Below are 24,088 nucleotides of genomic sequence, written 5' to 3'. Positions count from 1 at the left end.
GCCCCCCTGCGATGCGGTTCACCCAGCACACTCTGTGACCTTTCCTATATTTCAGCTGAGAGACCAGGCCCCATAAATAATGTTACGGTGGGATGGTGTAGTGGTTGGAGGTTGGTTTTTCAGGGGTGGGGTACGTGCGGGTGGGTGGTGGGGTGCGGTACGGGGGTGGTTGGGGTGGGGGTGGCGTTACACAAAAGCCCCCGTGACAGAAATGCACTGTGAGTAATATGTAATACACACAGAGGCTGATTGATTTGGACCCCAGCAGACACCTGCATTTATCTTTATTCCATCATCCAGGGGTCCCATCAAATAAGCAGAGACCTCTAGCAGGGTTTATGAGACGCGACGTGGGGCGTGATGCATGTGTGTGCATGCGTGTGTGTGTGTGTGTGTGTGTGTGTGTGTGTGTGTGTGTGTGTGTGTGTGTGTGTGTGTGTGTGTGTGTGTGTGTGTGCATGTGTGTCCGAGGGAGTGTGTTTCTGTCTTGTCCTCTGATTAAGACATACCAAATCAATGATGTGCCAAAAGGAGCCTGCATGTCGTGTGCACCAGGCCATTCTGACCCATTCAGCTGGGAGAAAAAGGGGGGAAATACCAAAAAGATCTAGCACAGGGTGAGGGGTCTTCAACGTTTTCAGGCCAAGGACCCCTTAGTTGAGAGAGAGATGAAGCAGGGACCCCCACCCCACAACCTTTTGATCATTTCATTGTTTGACAGCACAATCATCAGTGTATGTTGGATTCATGTCAATTTGTGTTTTCAGATATTTAACCACTTGAACCATCAATACTTATAAAACTTGACCTTTCATTCTGTACTTAGTCAGCTGTTTTTCCTCTCTACACCACCAACCAAAATAGCCGATCTACAAGCTCACAACGCCTCGAAGCGTGAGGTGTTGTCGGCTTGTAGATCTGCACATTTTTGGCTTAAGTTCTAAGAATATGGACATTATAGGGTTGGTTAATATAAAAAAGATGAAAAGTTTATCACACAAAGATTTGAAGGACCCCCTGTAGTAACTCTGAGGACCCCCTAGGGGTCCCGGACCCCCTGTTGAAGACCCCTGATCTGGCAGAAAATCTCACGGCAGGCCTCATCATCATGGCACCACGTTCTTGTGATGAACACGTCTGGATATACGTATGTACCGTCGCAATGAAAGCCTGAGGGGAGGCTGACAGTACTTCACACACCGTGGAAAGTGGAGCTCAGTTAAGAAGACGCAACGCAGAGGCTTCTCCACTTGTTCTCTGTTCAATAGTGACTAAAGTAAGACTTCACTTCACTTTCTTTCTAAACTCCATCCAATAATCTGTTTCTCCATGAGTGTCCCGTCCCCCCCACCCCTACAGTATATCGTCGTTGTCGGGTGAAAACCTTGTATGTCCAAAACGGTTCGTTTTGCATATATCATTTTAAAAATGATTTAAACTAGTGAAAACAGCCGATCTACAAGCACACAACGCCTCGCGGTGTGCTTGTAGATCAGCTGTTTTCACTACTTTTGTGCGACGGCCTTGTACGATGAAGCAGGGCTTTACTTGCCGAAAAAAGGTTTACATTTGAAACTTGGAGATACAAGGTTTCTGCCCGACAACGACGATATGATGGATCGCAGCCATCACGGCGAATCACGTCTTACAGGTGTCTTGTCTAGGGTTAGTCGAGACGACAAATTGCATTTTTTTCCAAAGAGCGCTGCGAGTTTAAACGACTTCCTCGACTCCTTTAAGCGGACGCATCCAACTCCAACATCCTGCATGGCCTTTTCAAATCCAAGTTGAAAAAAAAACATTCAGGAAGTTAACTTCCTCCAAGAGGGCAGAACTTGAAAGCAATCACTGTACAGTATCGCACGCAGACCCACTATGGCGGCGGGGCTCTAAAAGGGTATGAGAAGTCGATGCTTTTATGGACACAGTCATGGTGCCAAACAACAAATACAAACTCATACGGATGTTGATATACAGCCTGTCGGCCATTTTCTCCCTTTCTCTTTTTTTTTCCCGCGCGGCTGTGTAAAACAATCAATAGCAAGGGCACATTAAGGTCTGGGTCGTATACTTTATTTATATAAGGCAATGACAAATCCTTATGATGCAATGGTTTTTGGGGGGTATGTATTACTGCAGCAAAGAAATAAATATATGATGGTCCACGGGGAATTCAGGGGTGGGTGTGTGTGTGTGTGTGTGTGTGTGTGTGTGTGTGTGTGTGTGTGTGTGCGTGTGTGTGTGTGTGTGTGTGTGTGTGTGTGCGTGCGTGTGTACGTGCGTGCGTGCGTGCGTGCGTGGTGGGGGGAAAGATTGACGGAACAATGAGGAACGACAGGCCTGTTGAATCCATCACGTCAAGCTTTCAGAATAAATGTTCCTGCTATTTTGTCCAGTTCCTTCTGATTCCGCTTTTCATTTAATGTTCCCGCATCCCCCCCACCTTTCCTCTTCACTTAGAGCAGGGGTCTTCAACGTTTTCAGGCCAAGGACCACCTTAGTTGAGAGAGAGATGAAGCAGGGACCCCCCACCACAACATTTTTCATAGATTCCATATAGTTTCATCGTTTGACAGCACAATCATCAGTGTATTTTTGGATTCATGTCAATTTATGTTTTCAGATATTTAACTACTTGAACCATCAATACTTAATAAACTTGACCTTTTACTCTGAACTTAGTCTGCTCTTTTTACCCTCAACACCAAACCTCTTTGCAGAAATGATATAATATTGTTAATATAAAAAGGATTGGAAGATTTGGAGGACAAGTTTCCCAGTCGGTACAAAACCGTCTGGAGAGTAAAAAGTATTTTTGTTTACTGGGTGCAGATTCTGGTAAGTATCAGGAAAGAGTTTTTACTGACGCTGAGGAAGGCCACAGGCCAAAACCGGTCCGTCACACGGTGAGACTGCTGTTGTGCTTATAATGAAATAAAACTACAAGAAAGAAATTACTTAAGATTTGGAGGAACCCCTGTAATAACTCTGAGGACCTCCGAGGGGTCCCGGACCCCTGTTGAAGAACCCTGACTTAGAGCTTAGAACCCCATGGTAGTAGGGTTGTGGAGGGAACCTGCCGTTTACAGACGGGGACGTGGGGAGAACCAGACTCAACCTGGGGCCATGCAGGGCACGGGTAGGGCTGTGCTACAGACCCATGGGGGTCCCCAAATTATTTTAAGGGGGTCCCCAGCTGATTAACTTAATGTGGAAGTTTGGAACATTGTTTTCTCACTCAAGAGTAAACAAACCAACATAACGTTTAAGTGTATAGAGGGTATCTTCACATTTCTAAAGTGACAAATAAAATATTGGCCAAATTGTCAAACATTAAGAGGCAGAAATTGTTAAAATAGCCGATCTACATCATGCTCACAACGCCATAGAATCGTGTTATACAAAATGTAATGCCTCAACTCTTAGTGCTCGTCTAGGGTGGGGGGTCCCCAGTTAAAATATGATTATTTTGGGGGTCGCAGCCTGAAAAGGTTGAGAACCACTGCTCTACAGCACTGGTTCTAAACCTGTGGTTCGGGACCCCCAGGGGGGTCCCCAGATGACAGTCAAGTGACAATTTAACTGACTTTTAAGACCTTTTTAATACCTCAAGAGGAAAGAAAAGAAAAAGACCAATACTGCATCAAAAGTAATCAACAAACTATACTATTAAAACTGGTCAAATATTAGCCAAATTGTCAAATAACATAAGAAAGAAGCAAACATTTTGCTATTGTGGAAATAGCAGATCTACAAGCTCACAACGCCTCACATTGCGAGGCATTGTGAGCTTGTATATCTGCTATTTTCACAATATTTATATTTTTGGGGGGGTCACGGCCAGAAAAGGTTTAGAACCACTGCATTATATCGTCGTTGTCGGGTGAAAACCTTGTATGTCCAAAACCGTTCGTTTTGCATTTATCATTTTAAAAATGATTTAAACTAGTGAAAACAGCCGATCTAAAAGCACACAACGCCTCGCACCGCGAGGCGTTGTCTGCTTGTAGATCTTCTGTTTTCACTACTTTTGTGCGACAGCCTTGTATGATGAAGCAGGGCTTTACTTTGCGAAAGAACGTACAGATTTGAAACTTGGAGATACGAGGTTCCCGCCCGACAACGACGATATACAAGATACAAGTAGGGGTGGCAGAGGTGATCGCTTTATTTCAACTTACATACATTGTTATGATACAAATATCAGATTGATTCCACGAAAGAACATTTATTTCCAATAAAACCACCAAGTAAATTTATAGTTTGTCGGCATGTAGATTTTTATTCAGCAGTGGCTGTTGTGTCCTTATTAACCATTATAAGAGAGCCTCTTATGTGTGGGTCTACAAATTAATCTGCGTAAGTGCACCTGCACCTGGAAGTGGGGGGTGGGGGGGCGTTAAAGTATATTCACAAACTGTACACCATGCGTACAAATGCAGAATAGGACATCTCATCCGGTGGACTGCACCCTCCCTCAAGTGCTCTCCAACATAAGTGGCATCTTGTCTCTTGTTCCTTATTCTAGTCTTTAACCAATTTAGAACGGGTACACATTATTGTGTATCATTATTTTATGCTTTAACTATTGAAAAATAGCAGATATACAAGCTCACAGCGCGGCACTCGATCTGAATCGTGAACATTAGAATTTTGACCCGATTCTATAAGTGTCTTTTGAATCCTTCTAAGGTTTTTTGAAAAACCTGTGTTTCTATGTCAGCAATCTGGCTAGCCATCGTCAAAGAAAAGGTCCTTTTCACTTAACTGGAGCTCAGTTAGTCTGTTCTTGAGAGACTACTATGTCAGTGGTTCTCAAACCTTTTCATGTAAAGGACCCCCAAAATGATATGTATTTGGCCACGGACCCGCATCTCAAAATATTTAGTTCCAGGGACCCCCCAGAAGCAAAATTTGAGTTACAAATGTTCGCTTTGAAAATACATATATTCAAAGATTTGCACACATTTTTCACGACTTTTTCAAAAATAGCAGATCTACAAGCTTGCAGCTTGGTGCCGTGCTGTGAGCTTGTATGTCTGCTATTTTTCAGTAGTTAAAGCATTCAATAATTCTATCTAGGCCTAAATGGGTTAAACTGCATTGCCACACACACGCACACACACACACACACACACACACACACACACACACACACACACACACACACACACAAACACACACACACACACACACACACACACACACACACACACACACACACACACACACACACACACACACACACACACACACACACACACACACACACACCCCCCTCTATCCCCCCCGACATGATGTCATCAGCAGCTTGCCTGCTGACACTTTCTTAATGGAGGACTGTAAAGATAACATGGTGATACACACACATCAGCATCACCTCCGTCTTCCTAATAAGCAGTCTCTCCCAGTGCACTGGCATCCACCCTGCCTTTGGTCGGCCTCTAATGGGCATCTCTAATGCCCGCGCGCCATTCAAAACGGATCCAATTTGACTCAAATCGAAAAATAATTAGGGGGACATTTAACTAGAGCTCCACTTGGCCCGTATGGACGAGGGTTTGAAGAGCTGGAAGAATGTCTCGTCTCGCACGTTCGCCCTCGACAACCCCGCGACGTGTGACCATGTTTAAACTGTCGGGCCCAGCAGGCTGAAGGGACAGCGAGGAGGAAGAACCCGGTTCCGGGTCCCCGTCCTCGCAGTCAGAGTCCCGCTCCGTCCCATCCTCCCCATATAATAGGATTCCTCAAAGCTGCAGATGGATGGCAAATCTAGGCGGTTTCATCTACTAAAAGAGGGCATAAATCACATGAGGAGGAAGCGGGGACGAGGCAGGGGTTATCGCCAGCCTGCCTCCCCTCATGAGAGCTTTGCATTAAAGCATTAGTGAAATTAATTCATCTTTCATAAGAGGTTTGAGCAGTATCTGTGATCTATGATAACAACCAATTTCTCACTACGGAGCGGAGCGACCGACGGAGGAAGAGGAGGAGAAGGAGGAGGGAACGGAAAAAATAAAAAAGAACACAGGGTATCCTGATAGACTACACAAATCTCGCTCTTTTTTTAAATGGGCTAACATTATCTGGAGTGCTGCTCCCGCGAGCATCATCCCAGATTCATAACCCAGCCAGGGATAAATCACTGGGGGGCAAAACTTTTTCTCATCTGCCCCTGCCCCGCCTCCCCCCACTCCACCCTATATCACTCCCGCTCGTTTTTGTTTTGTGTGGGGCGTTTTTTTTTCTTCTTCTCTCGTCCGCTCGCCCTCTTAAGCGCAGAACAACAAGTTTTGCTGTAATCATTTTAAACGGCGTCCGTCCGTCCGTCCGAGCCTCAATCAATGTAATTGGTTTTAGATCATCTTTCGAAAAATAGCGCAACAAGACGCCAACAACGCCGAGATGTTTGCCCGCTTGCTTTGGAGCGTGCGAGTGTGTGTGTGTGTGTTGAATGTTTACATGTCGGTGTTGTCAGGGGTGGAAACCTTGTATGTCCAAAAACGTTCGTTTTGCATCAGTCATTTAAAAAAATTAAAGTGGAAAATAGCCGATCTACAAGCACACAACGCCTCGCGTTGTGTGCTTGTAGATCGGCTATGTCTTGTGCGACAGTCTTGTGTGATGAAGCAGGGCTTTACTTTACGAAAAAAACGTACAAACTTGAAACTTGGAGATACGAGGTTTCTGCCCGACAGTGACGATATACATGTAAGTGTGCGCGTGTGTGCGTGTGTGTATTGAATGTTTATGTATACATGCAAGTTTATGCATATGCGTGTGCATGTATGTGCGTGTGTGTGTGCGTGTGAGTGTGTTTGTGTGTGTGTGGGGAGGGGGAGGGGGGGTCGTCGGTCGTTCCTCTTGTGTGTGAAAGAGACGGAAATTGGGGGACGTGTGTGAAGGGTCCGTATCCATCTCTTTTGCATATATTTGCGGAGGTGGCTGCCGGAGCGAGGTTGACGGATGAGCGGGGAGTGCGGGGATGACACGGGGGGGCGGCGGTGGTCTTTATTACTATATCACAACGCTGGGCTCCACTCAGCGCTGGCTGGGCTTCAGGGGTGTCACACCCAAATCCTGGGCCCTGCATGGGTACACTGCGGGGCCCACCATGAATGGGAACGCATCATTACGCATTATTTTGTGCTTTAACCATTGAAAAATAGCAGATATACAAGCTCACAGCGCGGCACCGAGTGCCGCGCCGCGAGCTTGTAGATCTGCTATTTTTGAAAAATCGTGAAAATGTGTGCGGAGAATATTTCAAATCCTTCTAAGGTTTTTTGGGGAAAAACCTATGTTTCTATGTCAGTGGTGCTCAAACCTTTTCATGTCAAGGACCTCCAAAATGATATGTAGTTGGCCACGGACCCCCCATCTCAAAATATTTAGTTCCAGGGACCCCCCCAGACGTGAAGTTTCAGTTACAAATGTTTGCTTAAAAAATACATATAATCCAACGATTTGCACACATTTTCACGACATTTCAAAAATAGCAGATCTACAAGCTCACAGCGCTGTGAGCTTGTATATCTGCCATTTTTCAATAGCTAAAGTATACAATAATTCCAGGCCCCTCCTCCACCTTGGGCCCTAGTAACTCAGTCCCACTTCCCCCCCAGGCCCCCTGGTGACACCCCTGAGCGCCGGGCCCCCTCTCCCTCGCTGGAGGGGGGAAACCAGGGGAACGGAACAACAACACAACAGCAACGCACAACCGAGAGAGATTGCTCCGCGAGGAAACACACAGCGGACAAACACAACGGGGGCTTTTTGCTGTTTTAGCAATCTAATGTTTTTTTACTATTCAAGTCAGTCGACCGTTTGCTTTGATTTCTTCTTCTTTGGTGCAGAGAGAGGGAAAAATTGGACTGCAGTAAAAAAAAAAAAAAAGAAGACAGAGAAAAAAAGGAAAACACAAAAATACAGGGGGAAAATATTAAGCTGAAATAGTTTATGAAAAATCAATGCAAAAATGGGAAAAGGAAATTCTATTACTGTACATTCCATTATGTATCATTTCAGCATAGTGGATGTCGGGGACCAATCAAAACAGACCCACCAGTTAGAATGCTTTATGGGTGCTTTTTAACTTTTGGTTGGCAGAAAATAAATTATCATTCCCCGGATTTATTCTGTCGGTGTGGTGCTATTTTCAATCAGGATATGCAATATTAAATTGATTCGATAAAATGATTTGTGTCGGGCGAAAAAGGTGGTAGTAAATAGCACTGCCAAATTGGACTAATTCAGCAACTTTTATTTACTTCCCATTGAGAGGTTACGAGGGCCATACGATCCGTTTAGTGACACTTTCCACCTTTTCATGTTTACGCCCGTCAATCCCCGAGTCAGCCAAAAGGCTTTAAACGGGAAAGCTGTCATCAGACAACGCGGGGCAACCAATCACACGGCTGATCCTGTCAGACAGTCCGTCGACCAATCAGTAATTACAGGGGTTTTCAGGCCAAGGACCCTTTAGTTGAGAGAGAGATGTAGCACTGTAGCAGGGACCCCCCATGGATTCCATATAGTTTCATCGTTTGACAGCACAATCGTCAGTGTATTTTGGATTCATGTCAATTTGTGTTTTCAGATATTTAACCACTTGAACCGTCAATACTTAATAAACATGACCTTTCACTCTGTACTTACTGTAGTCTGCCCTTTTTCCCCTCTACACCAAACCTCTTTGCCGAAAATAGCCGATCTACAAGCTCACAACGCCTCGCAGCGCGAGGCGTTGTGAGCTTGTAGATCTGCTATTTTTGGCTACAGTTCTCAGGATACGGACACTAGGGTTCAAGTTGTTCAAGATTTGGAGGACCCCCTGTAGTAACTCCGAGGACCCCCTAGGGGTCCCGGAAGACCCCCTGTTGAAGACCCCTGAGTAATTAAGTGAGCGGGATGGCGACACAACAACACCCACCTCGGGGAAGTAGTCCTGTGGAAACTTCTCCTTCTCCAGCATCGGTGTGCTTTCTAGTGTCTCAGAGCAGCTCTCCTTCCCAACCACCTTCCTGAACTTCTTGGCTAGAGAGAGAGGGAGGGAGAGGGGAGGACAGAGAGAGAGAGAGAGAGAGAGAGAGAGAGAGGGAGGGAGGGAGAGAGAGAGGGAGGGAGGGAGGATTATGAGTGTAAGGGAAAAGAGAAAGAGGGTATTATAAAAAGAAGTTTAATCTTTTTGAGGGAGTCAGAATCTCCTAATGCCAGTAGATTGGAGACGGACTCCCCTCCCCTCCTCCTCCCCAACTCCCCAGACCTTCCTCCTCAGACAACTGCTCCACCTGCTGGCTGGGATGAGAAATGCAGTTGAACCTAGTGCCAGGAAGGTGGGAAGGAAGCAACAGATTTTCCACGCCACTTAGTTAGGACAGTGTTTCTCAAACTTTTTTAATTTCAAGTTCTTCCCTTAACTCTGACAGTGTACAAATGGAATCAAATGGAGCCGTCAGGGTTCATTTGGTTCCATTTGTACACTGTCAGAGTTACAGACACGTATGGGTCAATTTAGACCCCCCTAAAGGAGTCCCTGGAATCCACTTTGAGAAATGCTGACTTGGGACATGCAGCCACGTGGTGCGCTTTGGCTTTGATCTCCCAAGAACTTTATTTACTTCAATGCAATTTCTTGCTATTTGAAATGTATCAAAATATTATTATCAGACACATTTATGGACGGCAGGTGGCTTTGCCTGAAGATGCTCATCTTCATATATGGATCCTATAACCGTGTGACGAGGTAAACAAGTAAAGTGTGTGTGTTTGGTGTGTAAATACTATATGTGGGCAAGGATATATGATTGTGTGCGTCAATCCACTATCAAGTCAAAAAGTTTTTCACCAGAATCCCTTTTATGCCATATATGAAGATCCCTGAGGTCATCGATATATATCACTGGCCAGATGGCCAAGACATGGCCCATATCTGTGTGGTTGGTTCAGATAGGGCTCTCCATGTATGGGCATAAAATATATTGTATGTTGTGGTGTCATGGGAACCACTCTACAGAATCCCTTTTATGCCCATATATGGAGAACCCTGATGTCATCAATATTAAGTCCATATCTAACAGGACTTCATATGGGAATGCCCATAGATGGAGGAAGACAGCTCATATATGTGCGTCTGGTTAAGACAGGGATCTCCATGTATGGGCATAAATGGGATGTACTAGATACAGTACATGGATCCCCATATATGGGTAACTGGTCCGATATACATCACTGGCCAGATGGCCAAGAATTGGCGCGATCTCGCCCTTTAGGGCAAGATCGCATGTCGCCCTGAGGTGTCTTATACTAGTATATTGCAATACTGAAATGAGAACAGATCTCTATCCCTGGTATATACATGACATGTATTTGTGTTTTAATACATTCATACGTGTGTGTGTATCAAGGGGTGGAATGGTCCTCTCCCCTCTCAACCCCCTTCGCCCTGTCCTTCACTGGGGGTGAACGGTGCTAATGCTGACTCGGGTGTAATAGCGAGACCAGGCGCCTCCACATCTATATCCCCTTTTTAATTAGCGCGGTCGCCACACCCCCCCCGGCCCTCTGACACGGTGGGCTGATGAGACCGCCGTAACTGTCCAATAACCCGGCGCACGCCATTACCGCGGGCCCCGAATCTTATGAATTAAATCCCAATATTAATAAGCATTACACACTCTGCCCCTCGCTCCTTTTACATTATCGTCAAAGCTAATCTTACTTATCTTTCTTGGTTTTGATGGAAGTGGGGGATAGCCTGCCATAGCCTGGTGTATGTGTGATATGCAGGGTGGGGTGAGTGTGTGTGTGTGTGGGGGTTAATTTCAAGCACCTCCACCGGCTGTCCGTCAGTCAGTCCCTCCGTCTGTCCGTCACGTCACACTTTTGGCCCTACTATTATCTCCGGCACCGTTGCCCCTATCCATGCCAAACTTTGCACACACACTCCTTGGCTGCCAAACCACAACCTCCGCCCCTAATTTCTCACATGCCCCTGTTCTAGCGCCACCACGAGGCTGCTTTTAGCTGACAACATTAATGGACACTGCCTAAAAATCATGCAAACACACTATCTCGCAACTCATGTCAGCAACATGCATCTGTACCATTTCCCATTTCTCCTGATAGGCAACAATTGCCTTCTAAAGTTTGCTGGATTGCTCCCTTTTCAAAAAAATCCTGCACATAATGAACACCACATGCCTTTTCTTTGCAATTAGCCACGCACATTCCCTCAACACATAGGCATACATGCCACAAAGGATTAAAGAAGAAGAATGGCCCACTTTAGTTTTGTCTAAAATGTATATTTGAAAATGGCCCCGTTTAACAGGCCAATTTGTGTATACATGCGACCTGACGGGCGCTTCTCCCGATTAGTGAGTCTTACTGGTTTCAAGTGTGTAAGTGTTTGTGTGTGTGTGTGTGTGTGTGTGTGTGTGTGTGTGTGTGTGTGTGTGTGTGTGTGTGTGTGTGTGTGTGTGTGTGTGTGTGTGTATGGGGGGGCTTACCTTTGAAATCATACTGCTGGATGTTTTTCAAAGATTCGTGGATAAAGTATAAACTTCCAAGTGCCTGTGGGAAAAGAGACAGGCAATGCATTAGTGTCCCACTATCTAGCATGTAACAGGCAGAAAGGAACTTAACGTTTAGCACAGCGGTCTTCAACAGGGGATCTGGGACCTCGTAGTAACTACAGGGGGTCCTCCAAATCTTTGTGAGATAGAAACTTTTTTTCTCCTCTTTTATTTTAACCACATGAACCCTAAGCATCCATATTCTGAGAATTTTAGCCCAAAAAAAGCTGATCTACAAGCTCACAACTGCGAGGCGTTGTGAGCTTGTCTTGGTGGTGTAGAGGGTAAAAAGAGCAGACTAAGTACAGAGTGAAAGGTCAAGTTTTATAAGTATTGACGGTTCAAGTGGTTAAATATCTGAAAACACAAATTGTCAAAAGATGAAACTTATATGGAATCTATGAACAGGTTGTGTGGGTCCCTGCTTCGTCTCTCTCTCAACTAAGGAGTCCTTGGACTGAAAACATTGAAGACCCCTGCTCTACATACAGTACACGTCCCACAACTCTGACATTGGAAGTCATAAACACCAGCGCACACACATACTGCATGTTCCTACCACTACACAACAGGTGCAAGCTGCTGGCTGTACAGTGAAATGAACCGGCCCCGCTGTGCTGTGCGCACCATTCCCCACCACTAATATGGAGAATCAATGATCTGAGAGCCTTTCAAAAGGACACATTCAAATGGACTTTTGAACGAGCAAAGATCACCTTCAATAGGCTTAAAAAAAAAACGTAATTTCCCGAGCGAACAATCGGGGGAAACTTTCCCAGTTGGCGGACGAGCCAATCAAACCGTGTGGGAAGGGGTGAGAAGTTGCGCCGGAGGGGGATTTGATGCGGTTCACAGTCCACTACACTGCTTTCTGTTGCCCTCTTTACATTTAGGGCAAAGAGGAGGCAAAGCTCAGACCTCAATCCTCTGAGTCTTTGAGATGGCAGACCCTTCGCCTTGGGATAAATCTGCCGTTGGGCACCACAACCCTCTCCATTCTCTGTTTCATAGACCCTGCAGCATGAAGAGAATGCAGCAGGACGGTGAAGGGGCTGAACAGGGACGTGCAGAGAATCTCAGAGAGGCAGGGGCTGAAATTTCTAACAGGACCTTTTGGTGAAAATATTGAAAATAGCCGACCTCTTGGAGGTTGGCTATTTTAGGTACTTGATACCACACTAACATTACGGTAAGTATAGAAAAGGCAATACTGGAGATGTGGCGTACAGGCATGGATTTCTACACTGTGAGGGCAATTCTTTCAGCATAAGATGCCGCATTCAAGTTCAGGAGAGTTTAGACAAGGCAATCCTCTTGAATGCTGCCTTCAGGTATGGCATAGAAAGTGGGCATTTGCATTTCTTTCACCATAGTGAAAACTGCATTCATGCTCTGCAGAGAGCACTTTTTTACAGACGGATAAAAGGGCAGGGGCTCAAGCCCCTGCTTTGATGTCTATGTGTGTTGAAGACCCCTGATCTAATCAAAGCTGGGAGGAGAATGTGGATGAAGTATGAGGATTTAGTCTGAAGGCCTTTTTCCTGTTTGATTTCATTTTTTCCTTGTGTTCCTCTTTTGGAGGCCGGCAGGGCACAGACGCCCCTTCTCCCTGGCAGCGAGAGAGAGAGAGAAGAAGAGTTGGGGTCCCGTCTAACCCCTGCATTATTTATGAGCACCGGCACATCCTGAGATTAAACATTTGCTGATTTGTCAAAAGCACAAACATGAGGTCCTGCCCATCTCCTTGACATATAAGTTCAGCCGACGGAAAACACTGTCGCACATTTAATTGATGAGAACAGCGGCTGGTGACCCCAGCCCTCCGCCGTCACGCTCCCTCCCAGGGGTGTCACATGGGGGGGAAAAGTGGGACTGAGTTACTATAGGGCCCAAGGTGGAGGGGGCCTTCATTATTTTATACTTTAACTATTGAAAAATAGCAGATCTACAAGCTCACAGCGCGGCACCGCGAGCTTTTAGATCTGCTATTTTTGAAAAGTCGTGAAAATGTATGCAAATCTTTGAATATATGTATTTTTGAAACGAACATTTGTAACTCAAATTTTGCTTCTGGGGGGTCCCTGGAACTAAACATTTTGAGATGGGGGTCCGTGGCCAAATACATATCATTTTGGGGGTCCTTCACATGAAAAAGTTTGAGCACCACTGACATACTGTAGAAACACATTAGAAGGATTTGAGATATTCAAAGACTTGCACAAAATGTCACGATTTTTAAAAAATAGCATATCTACATTAGCTCAAGTGCCACGCTGTGAGCTATCTGCTATGTCTCAATAGTTAAAGCACAAAATAATGCGTTCCCACCAGTCTAAATGGGTTAAACCCCCTCTCCCCCCCCCCCATAAGAAGAACATTCATGGGGACTGGGGAGGCCCGCAGTGAATCCTTGTACCCAGAGCCCAGAATTTGGTGTGACACCCCTGCTCCCTCCATCCCGCCCTCCCTCCTTCAATTCTTCCTTCCTCCTTCTCTCTGCCTGAGGACAGGGGAATGGGGGGGGGGGGGGGGGGGGGCTAGCATCAGTCCAAGGGAGGACTCAAGGTCACCGGTTCCCACCGCCGAGAGGACGGCTTCCAGGAAAGGCCCCCGCGCTCGCTCATTTGTGCTTGCTACGTCTTTATGTTCTCTTTCACCTCAAACTGCCAACGGCTGAGTGAGAGACAGAGAGAGAGAGAGAGAGACCATTTGTCAAAATGGCGAGTCCGCCGCTGTGCTAATTGTTGTCTAGCGGTAATTAATAAAAACTCGACGGAGATAAGGTGAGATAACAACGAATTTGTGGGGAAACGGAATTGAAGAACAACTGCTGTGTGCCGTTAATACATTTTCAGTACTACTGTCAGTATTTAAACAAATATATATAAATAACATCCTATTTAATATACTGTAATGTGCCAAATTTCTAAAACGTAAAGACAGTGAAATAACGGCCTCAAAACGACCCCCAGTAGTTCGATATATGGGTTACATGTCACCTTTTTCACTGTAGCATGCTCTTCCCTGCTTACATATTTTATAATGTATATTGTCAGAAAATTATGTTTTATCCAATGTGTATTTCACCCCCTTGCACCCTGAATCACGTAATCACAGACAAACCTTTGTTTGACAAACCTGTCTTCATGAACACACAGTACATAGCATAAGAAAAAGACTGTAGATCTGTGACATTCTTTCTTGAAGACATCCCCGCTCTGGGCGCACAAAATCCTCTCTTAACCTGCACTAAAACTCTCTATTTACTTCCAGCAGTGCAACAGTAGCCACATTCATTTATAAATGCCATCTGTTTCTCTCTCTCTTGCGGGGAACATCGATTTGCTCCGCGGATGCCCCCGGTGAGCGAGACAGCCAAAAATAGAATTAATATGACATCAAACAATTTGTCATTAATCAAACTTTCAAATAAATGAATAAACAACCGTGGCTAAGTGGCTATCTGTGTAATCACAAAAATCTACTTAACCCCCAAACCCTAATAAATATTTATTTGACGTCAGGGTTAAAAACCTAGCAGCTGCTGTGTTCCCCTCTCCTCTCCCTGCTCTCCACTTCTCTCCTCTCCTCTCCTCTCTCTCTCTTCATGAAGAACCTATTATATTAGCCCAGTTAGACCGGGTACGCATTGTGGCGTATCATTTTTTTAATGCTTTAACTATCAAAAAATAGCAGATCTACAAGCTCACAGCGCGGCACCGAGTGAAAAATTGTGAAAGTTTGAATTTTGACCCGATTTAGACCCGAAGTGTCTTCTAATTCTTTTATTTATTCTTTTTTAGGTTTTTTGAAAAACGCATGTTTTTACGTCAGTGGTTCTCAAACCTTTTCATGTCAAGGACCCAAAAAATGATATGTATGTATTTGGCCACCCGACCCCCCTCTCAAAATATTTTGTATCAGGGACCTCCCCAGAAGCAAATATTTGAGATACAAATGTTCACTTTTAAAAATGAGATATTCAAAGATTTGCAAAAATTTTCATGAATTCTTTCAAAAATAGCAGATCTACAAGCTCGCAGCGCGGCACTCGGTGCCGCGCTGTGAGCTTGTATATCTGCTATTTTTCGATAGTTAAAGCGTTCAATAATTCTAGGGCCTAAACGGATTAGCAGGGCACAATTAATCCATTTGTCTCACTACATGACAGGCTCAAAATATTCATTAGGGCCCGGGTTGCGCTGACAGGCCATGCTTATCTTTTACCAGTAGCTCTACAATAGCCTGTGTCAAGCGTATGTTTGTCACGTGCCACTTTATTGATTAGCTGCCAGACTCACTTGAAATAATTAAAAGTATATTTTACATATTTATAAACCCCCGCTGCCATGGCCGCTACTTAATTTTCCATTAGTAAAATGCAGTCTATTAAGTGCGCCCGCCGAGGGCCAGCCGGGGAGGTAAGGGGGAATGAGTAATCACTATAATTGTAGACAGAAAGACAATAACAGAGCCATAAAAGCCAACGTTTTATGACTCGTTCTGGCAATGCTATCTCTTATCGCGCGTCGCTGGCGGGACGGGCCGGCCCGATGCGGCTCGGCAGGAAAGGACGAGACTCAATGACACAAAGGGGGCTATCTCTCTCTCTCTCTCTATGTGTGTGTGTGCACGCACAGGTGTGCGTGTGTGTGTGTGTGTGCGCGTACACACTCGTAATATACATTCAGATGCCATGGCATTGGTCCGAAATCTCATTGTTCCTACATCCCATTAGTCAGAATCTGGTGATGTTAACTTGATGAAAAATACTATGCCTAAACCTAAACCTAACTTCAGTAAAACTATGCCTAAACCCAACACTAAAACCTAACCCTAACTAAATTCGGATTAATGAGATATAGGACTAATGCGATTTCGGACTTATGGGCAGTCCCCATACATTCATACATGCATTAACCGTTTGTAACTCCGAGCGTGTAACCAAATGGACCCTAGCGGGTCCATTTGGTTACATTTGTACATGCTCAGAGTTAAATTAACCCTCGGTATTTTGCAGTGCACGGTCCACGGTCCACAGGCAAGCGAGCAGCGCGAGCGTTTGGTTGACATTTCAGAACCCCCGGCGGCTGACATGCGGGCTGAGCAAGTCCCAATAGACTGGCTGGCAGCGGGGATAGAGACTCCAGAGAACTCCAGTACATCGGCCGCTGTAGCTCTGCTCCGCTGAATGCTTTATCGATACCGAGGGCTGCGGAGATGAGTTCCGGCGGCCGAGAAGAAGCAGGAATTCCGTGACCTCTGAATAGATTTTTCCGCGTTTAATGTGAAAAATGAGCCATAAAGCAAACATAAAAGTAATAATTTCTCCGCAAGGTCGAACCCCCGAGTCCTGAGCATGAGGGGAGAATGGGCCAATCCCCGGGAGGCCTGACACACACACACACACACACACACACACACACACACACACACACACACACACACACACACACACACACACACACACACACACACACACACACACACACACACACACACACACACACACACACACACACACACACACACACACACACACACTCTGGTGTCATCGGTAGTGTCACTGTGCAACTTCAGGGGGCAATGCTCTACTGTCCCGGAGCCAAGTGCTGGGTGGCCAGTTTGTGGAGTAGAGTGATGACCACACGTGTCCAGAGTCTAAGAGTATGTTACCCGGAGATAAATACAAAATAAATCACGGCTGTTCAAAAAGAATTGGGGGAGATATTGAAATATGAAACACCAAAGACGAGTGTGGTATTATATTTAGGAAACTTGACACAGGAGAACACACATGTAGACGACATGCATCTGGTCAAGGTGCTGGCGAGATTGTGGTATACTAATAGAAGTGACTCCACAACTTGTGAGCAGTGGCTGTGCATTGTGGAGGAAATGTATGTAATGGAGAGATTTACACATACTGTAGACTCAGGATAGTAAGAGTTGTTTCTTGAAAAATGGGAGAAATGGACTGAATACAAGATCCGGAAGAATGACAGCACAGAGGACTGAAAAGGACTGTAATATGATAATGAAAAAGATGTAAATGTTCACCCTGTGAATATGTGCACATGTGACAAAATAAAAATTACGTTAAAAAAGAAAAAAAGAAAAATGAATTGGGGTACAAATGAAAATATGTAGCCTATGTATTCAGTATGAGACATACATTTCCAATATTCGGTCTTAATTGGATTAAACAAAAACTCCCAGCCTCAAAGGTAGCACCTGAATGAAAATAGCCTGGCATGTCCAGACACATGTTTAGCTATGGCAGATTTGTCTGGCTTCCAGGCTAGAATAAAAACACTGCCGTTTTCCTAATTAGTTCGTTTTTCATCCAATTACACATGGAATTCTCAAACCTCATTTAATATGCATGCATATAGTATATGCATTAAATGCACACGTTTGCCTTTGAATCCACTAGAAAAGCACACATAACATACTACTAGTGATGTTGCCTTCCGGACAGCACAGATAAAAAAAGGCCTGATTTCTCACTCTATACTATAGCTTGTTGCACAGAAATCCCTGGAGTTCTCTCATCTGTCAAATCACGTATAGGCTAATACATGTTGTAGGCGCACGCGCGCACACACACACACACACACACACACACACACACACACACACACACACACACACACACACACACACACACACACACACACACACACACACACACACACACACACACACACACACACACACACACACACACACAGTCGTATGGAAAAGGTCAATGGGATGTGCTGTCATGAAGACATGGTGTTTCCATGTATCAGGAACACATGCCTTAAAGCCACAACAGCTTATAGCTGGGTTAAAGGAGTAGTTCACCCCCAAAATGACTTTTTTTCTATTGATTACTCATGCCACAGAGACTCGAGTTAAATAATATTTTTTTTGTATTTGTCGCATTCCTAAGACAAAAATGTGATTATAGTAAATTTACCCCATTGATTCCGGATGGAGACCCGAATGCATTTGGGCCCCCATCCGGAATCAATGGGGGTACATTTATTGAAATCGAATTTTTGTCGTAGGAATGCAACAAAAAAACGAAATATTTTTGAACTCAAGTCTCCATGGCGTGAGTAATCAATAGGAAAAAAGTCATTTTGGGGGTGAACTACTCCTTTAAGGTGTGCCTGCGTAATGTGCTCGTTGGTCTCCACAAAGACACATGTTCACATAGCTTGCATACATCTATACACACACAAAACAAACTCTAAAATAATATATTTCATATCATCATTGTCGATCAATCGATCAATCAACGGGTCAATCCATCAGTCCATAGTAGATAATCAATGTACAAAGCAGCGAGGCCGACATTGTGACTAGGGATGGGACGATATGAAAATGTCATATCACCGATTCTTTTGTCATGATTGTGACAAAAGAAGTCGCGATTTACGATATCATCGCGATAATCAAAATCCATTATCCTGGGACGGAACATTTGCCAAAGAATAGCCGATCTACAAGCTCAGAACGCGTTGTGAGCTTGTAGATCGGCTATTTTTTGGCTAAGACATTTGATATAGAGTGAAAAAAAGACTATCGAGTACGTATATTATACCTTTTACCAATTATAAAGGGTTTAAATGGTAACGGATATGCAGCTCGGCAAATAAAAGATGAATTGATCCCAGTGCATGACGGAGGACGATATCACGATAAATTAAATCTCCACGATACGATTATCTTGAGTGTTTTTTATCACGATAATAAACGATAATATCGCTTATCGTGCCATCCCTAATTGTGACGCGTGTGTGAGGCTCTACATTTCTATTTCAACAGCTGGGTTGCCAGGGGGGCCTTCTTGTCCCACATCGGCCTGCTGGGGACCGCTTGATATTCAGGCGCCGGGGCCGACGCCGCGCTGCCTTCTGAGCAGAGAGCAGCCCCCCCTGATCTCCAATACTGCACAAACAGCCTGTTTGTCATCCCAGGCAAGGAAAACACGCCGCCAAAATACAAGTGAGCAACGTCAATAGAGACAGCTTGCTTTTTCAGCCCAGAGATACAGATCGAGAAAAGGCCTCAGTACTTTCTGCCCCCTCCCCACCCCATGCCACCCCACCCTCCCCAGCCTCACACACACACAGGGGCGTCGCACCAAGTTCTGTGCCCTGGGTACAAGGATTCACTGCGGCCCCCCCATGAATGTTCTTCATAGGGGGAGGGGGTTTGACCCATTTAGACTGGGAACACATCATTTATTATTTTGTGCAAAATAGCAGATATACAAGCTCACAGTGCAGCACCGAGTGCCACGCTGCAAGCTTGTAGATCTGCTATTTTTGATAAATTTCGAACATTTGTGCACGTTTTTGAATATTTCAAATCCTTCAAAGGTTTTTTTGAAAAACCAGTGTCAGTGGTGCTCAAACTGTTTCATGTGAAGGACCCCCAAAACGATATGTATTTGGCCACGGACCCCCATCTCAAAATATTTAGTTCCAGAGACCCCCCCAGAAGCAAAATCTGAGTTACAAATATTCGCTAAAAAAACGCATAATATTCAAAGATTTGCTCACATTTTCACGACTTAAGAAATAGCAGGTCTACAAGCTGCGAGCATGAGCATGCGAGCATGAGCTTGTAGATCTGCTATTTTTCAATAGCTAACGTATAAAATAATTCCAGGCCCCTCCACCTTGGGCCCTAGTAACTCAGTCCAGTCCCACCCCCCCCCCCCCCCCCCCTTGTGACGCCCCTGCACACGCACACACACGCACACACGCACACACGCACACACACACACACACACACACACACACACACACCCTCCGAGCACCCCTCACCTCCCCAGCCCTGGCTGCCATATGTGTTTGCCAAGGCCCTCTCCCAGTGCCATTGATTGAGTATTCAGAGTATTGAGCCACAGTGTCTATTATTCATCGGCTGGCTGGAAGGCCTGACTGGATACACAGACAAAACTCTCATTAAAACTTCTTCTGTCACTTCCTCTGATTTGAAAGCGGGCCCTGGGTGTCGGAGCTATCCGTCATGTGGCTGAAGGAGCCCTTGTCTGGGGGGCGAGGGGGAGGGGGCAGGGGGGGTGAGGGGGCGAAGGTAGAGGGGAACGACGGAAGCAAAATAGTTGATCATACAATGAAGAGGGAACAAACGTACCAGAATTGACCTGTTTATTTCATAATAAGAATTCAGATTTGTCCATTCCTCTAAAGCAGTGGTTCTTAACCTTTACAGGCCATGACCCCCAAAATAATCGTATTTTAACTGGGAACCCGTCCCACCCTGACGAGCACTAGAGTTGAGGCATTACATTTTGTATAACACGGTTCTATTGTGAAAATAGCAGATCTATATGCTCACAGCGCCTTGCGTTGCGAGGTGTTGTGAGCATGTATATCGGCTATTTTCACAATTTCTGCCTCTAATATTTGACAATTTGGCCAATGTTCTTAAATTGTCACTTTAGAAATGTACAGATACCCTCTATACACTTAAACTTTATGTTGGTTTGTTTACTGTTGAGTGAGAAAACAATGATGTACATTAAGTTAATCATTGGGGGGGGGGGGGGGGGGGGGGGTCCCGACCCACAGGTTGAGAACCACTGCTCTAAAGCAGGGATTCTCACCCTTTTAATTTCAAGGACCCCCATAACTCTCAGAGTTACAGACCTATAAGGGTCTATTTGGGACCCCTACAACAGGGGTCTTCGACAGGGGGGTGTGGGACCCCTAGGGGGTCCTCAGGGTTACTACAGGGGGTCCTCCAAATCTTTGTGTGATAGAATTTCTTTTTTTTCTCCTTTTTTATATTAACCACTTGAACCTTAACGTCCATATTCTGAGAACTTAAGCTTAAAATAGCAGATCTACAAGCTCACAACGCCTCGCAGAGCTTGTAGATCGGCTATTTTCGGCAAAGAGGTTTGGTGTAGAGGTAGTCTTGCATGGCCAGACTGTTGACTCCGCGATTTGGAAATGCTCCCGTCATACAGTATGGGGCATCGAAAGAAGAACGATGAGTACCCGGTAGCGGAAGTGAAGCCTCCTCGTCACTTCTGTTTCCGTCTCACATCACGCACATTTATCACTAATGATTGTGCTGTCAAACGATGAAAACTATATGGAATCCACAAAAAGGTGGGGGTCCCTGCTTCATCTCTCTCTCAGCTAAGGGGTCCTTGGCCTGAAAATGTTGAATAATGCAGAGGGTCCCCGGACACCACTTTGAGAACCACTTCTCTAAAGCCATGCTTCCAATAAACGCACAATGTTTTTTTCATCCAAACTCAAAACAGACAGCAAGCCATTGGTTCACAGGCCAGAGGAGAATATGATTGCCAATTGGTTTACGAGGCAACGTACTGCCTGACCCCTGCCAACACAGACGGGCAGAGAGGTCTACCCTCTGCCCCCTGCCAACAGACGGGCAGAGAGGTCTACCCTGACCCCTGCCAATACAGACAGGCAGAGAGGTCTACCCTGACCCCTGCCAACACAGACGGGCACAGAGGTCTACCCTCTGCCCCCTGCCAACACAGACGGGCACAGAGGTCTACCCTCTGCCCCCTGCCAACACAGACGGGCACAGAGGTCTACCCTGACCCCTGCCAACACAGACAGGCACAGAGGTCTACCCTGACCCCTGCCAACACAGACGGGCACAGAGGTCTACCCTGACCCCTGCCAACACAGACAGGCACAGAGGTCTACCCTGACCCCTGCCAACGCAGACAGGCACAGAGGTCTACCCTGACCCCTGCCAACGCAGACAGGCACAGAGGTCTACCCTCTGCCCAGATTCCACAGTTGTTCATCTCTACATGGTGATGACAGCAACAGGGAATGTGGGCTGTTGGAGACCTACATACATCACGTCTTCAGTTCAAACAGACTCCCAATGCTACTACAAGCTTAGAAATGTGAATGTTTGCGTTTTAGGTATTGTACTAACTGGGGGCGGGTTTCCCAATTCACATTGATGTCTGTAATATTGCCAGGGATGATAACAACAGAGGAAGTGAACCTTAACAAATAAATAAATAAGGAAAAAAAACACTATATTATTTTTTGAGAACGGCTGGAGAATCGTCCCACTATTGATTGCTGATCTAATGTAAAAAAAAAAGAAGATATAATAAATGTAGTGCATTATGGATGTGGACACTGGACAGATATCTGTGACTTGGCTTTTGTCGTTGCGCACACTTTGAAGGGAACTTGGTTTGGAGCTTTTCTCCTGAGTCTCTGCCTCATTATTCTAAAATCTCCCCCGAATGCTGGGGCGGGCGTACGCTCATGATTGATCTAAAAACCACTGATTTTATTTTCCCTTTGAGGAAAATATTATGGATGGGTCTAAACAAGGCATAATTGGCCAAACCCACGGCAGCGCCTGACCTGCCAACAATCCAGACCCCGCTCCTCCCCAAGGTTGGCTGCCTCCCTGGGAAATATTGTGCATTAATTTCATTTAGTCTCCCCTCCAACATTCAATGGTAGAAGTTAATTAAATTGCTTGTCCATTGTGTTCATCCACTTACAAAGTTAATGATATTGTGCCGGGGAATTAACCCATTTAGAACGGGTACACATCATTGTGTATCATTATTTTATGCTTTAACTAATGAAAAATAGCAGATATACAAGCTCACAGCGCGGCACCGAGTGCCGCGCTGCGAGCTTGTAGGTCTGCTATTTTTGAAAAAATTGTGAAAATTAGAATTTTGACCCGATTCTATAAGTGTCTTTTGAATCCTTCTAATGCTTTTTGAAAACCCTATGTTTCTATGTCAGCAATCTGGCTGGCCATCGTCAAAGAAAAGGTCCTTTTCACTTAACTGGAGCTCAGTTAGTCTGTTCTTGAGAGACTACTATGTCAGTGGTTCTCAAACCTTTTCATGTGAAGGACCCCCAAAATTATATTTATTTGGCCACGGACCCCCCATCTCAAGATATTTAGTTCCAGGGACCACCCAGAAGCAAAATTTCAGTTACAAACGTTCACTTTTTAAAATACATTATTCAAAGATTTGCACACATTTTCACGACTTTTTCAAAAATAGCAGATGTACAAGCTCGCAGCGCGGCACTCAGTGCCGCGCTGCGAGCTTGTATATCTGCTATTTTTCACTGGTTAAAGCATTCAATAATTGTAGACCTGAAAGGGTTAAAGAGCGTTTTATAAAGCGCGCGGGATGGGGGCTGGCAGGCACTACATTGCCCAGTTGAACCCTGTCATTCGGCGGGGCCGCCGGAACCCCTAATTAGCGGTGAAATGGATGCTTCCATCTGCCAATTTCCTGCCACGCTCATCAGTCGTTGTAGTCGTGCCTCTAACCTGCCCGGTTGGAGGGGTCTAAAGCAATAAAACCATCACTGCAATGACATTCCCGAGGCACCCCCCCCCCCCCCCCCCAACCCCTCTCCAAAAAAAAAGGAATATGCGTACATGATATGACTCAGACTTTAACCCATTTAAGCTCTAGAATTGTTTTGTGCTTTAACTATTGA

The 24,088-nt window shown here is 45.3% G+C and overlaps 1 protein-coding gene across 1 annotated transcript in view; it reads right to left on the bottom strand.

Annotated features, from left to right (window-relative positions):
• The window catches only part of inpp5a (inositol polyphosphate-5-phosphatase A), a 268,437-nt gene that overhangs the window by 114,733 nt on the left and 129,616 nt on the right, over positions 1 to 24,088 (bottom strand). Inside the window, exons 5-6 of the mRNA XM_080740502.1 lie at positions 11,511 to 11,574; positions 8,933 to 9,036 (exon numbers count right to left, since the gene is read on the bottom strand). Of these exons, the coding sequence (XP_080596628.1) occupies positions 8,933 to 9,036; positions 11,511 to 11,574 (168 nt within the window). The remainder of the gene's footprint in view (positions 1 to 8,932; positions 9,037 to 11,510; positions 11,575 to 24,088) is intronic.

Source organism: Nannobrachium achirus (assembly GCF_963921795.1).
Source record: "Nannobrachium achirus genome assembly, chromosome: 13".
Taxonomy (NCBI): domain Eukaryota; kingdom Metazoa; phylum Chordata; class Actinopteri; order Myctophiformes; family Myctophidae; genus Nannobrachium; species Nannobrachium achirus.
Note: the sequence above shows the minus strand (reverse complement) of the source record. Positions and strands in the feature narration are given on the sequence as shown.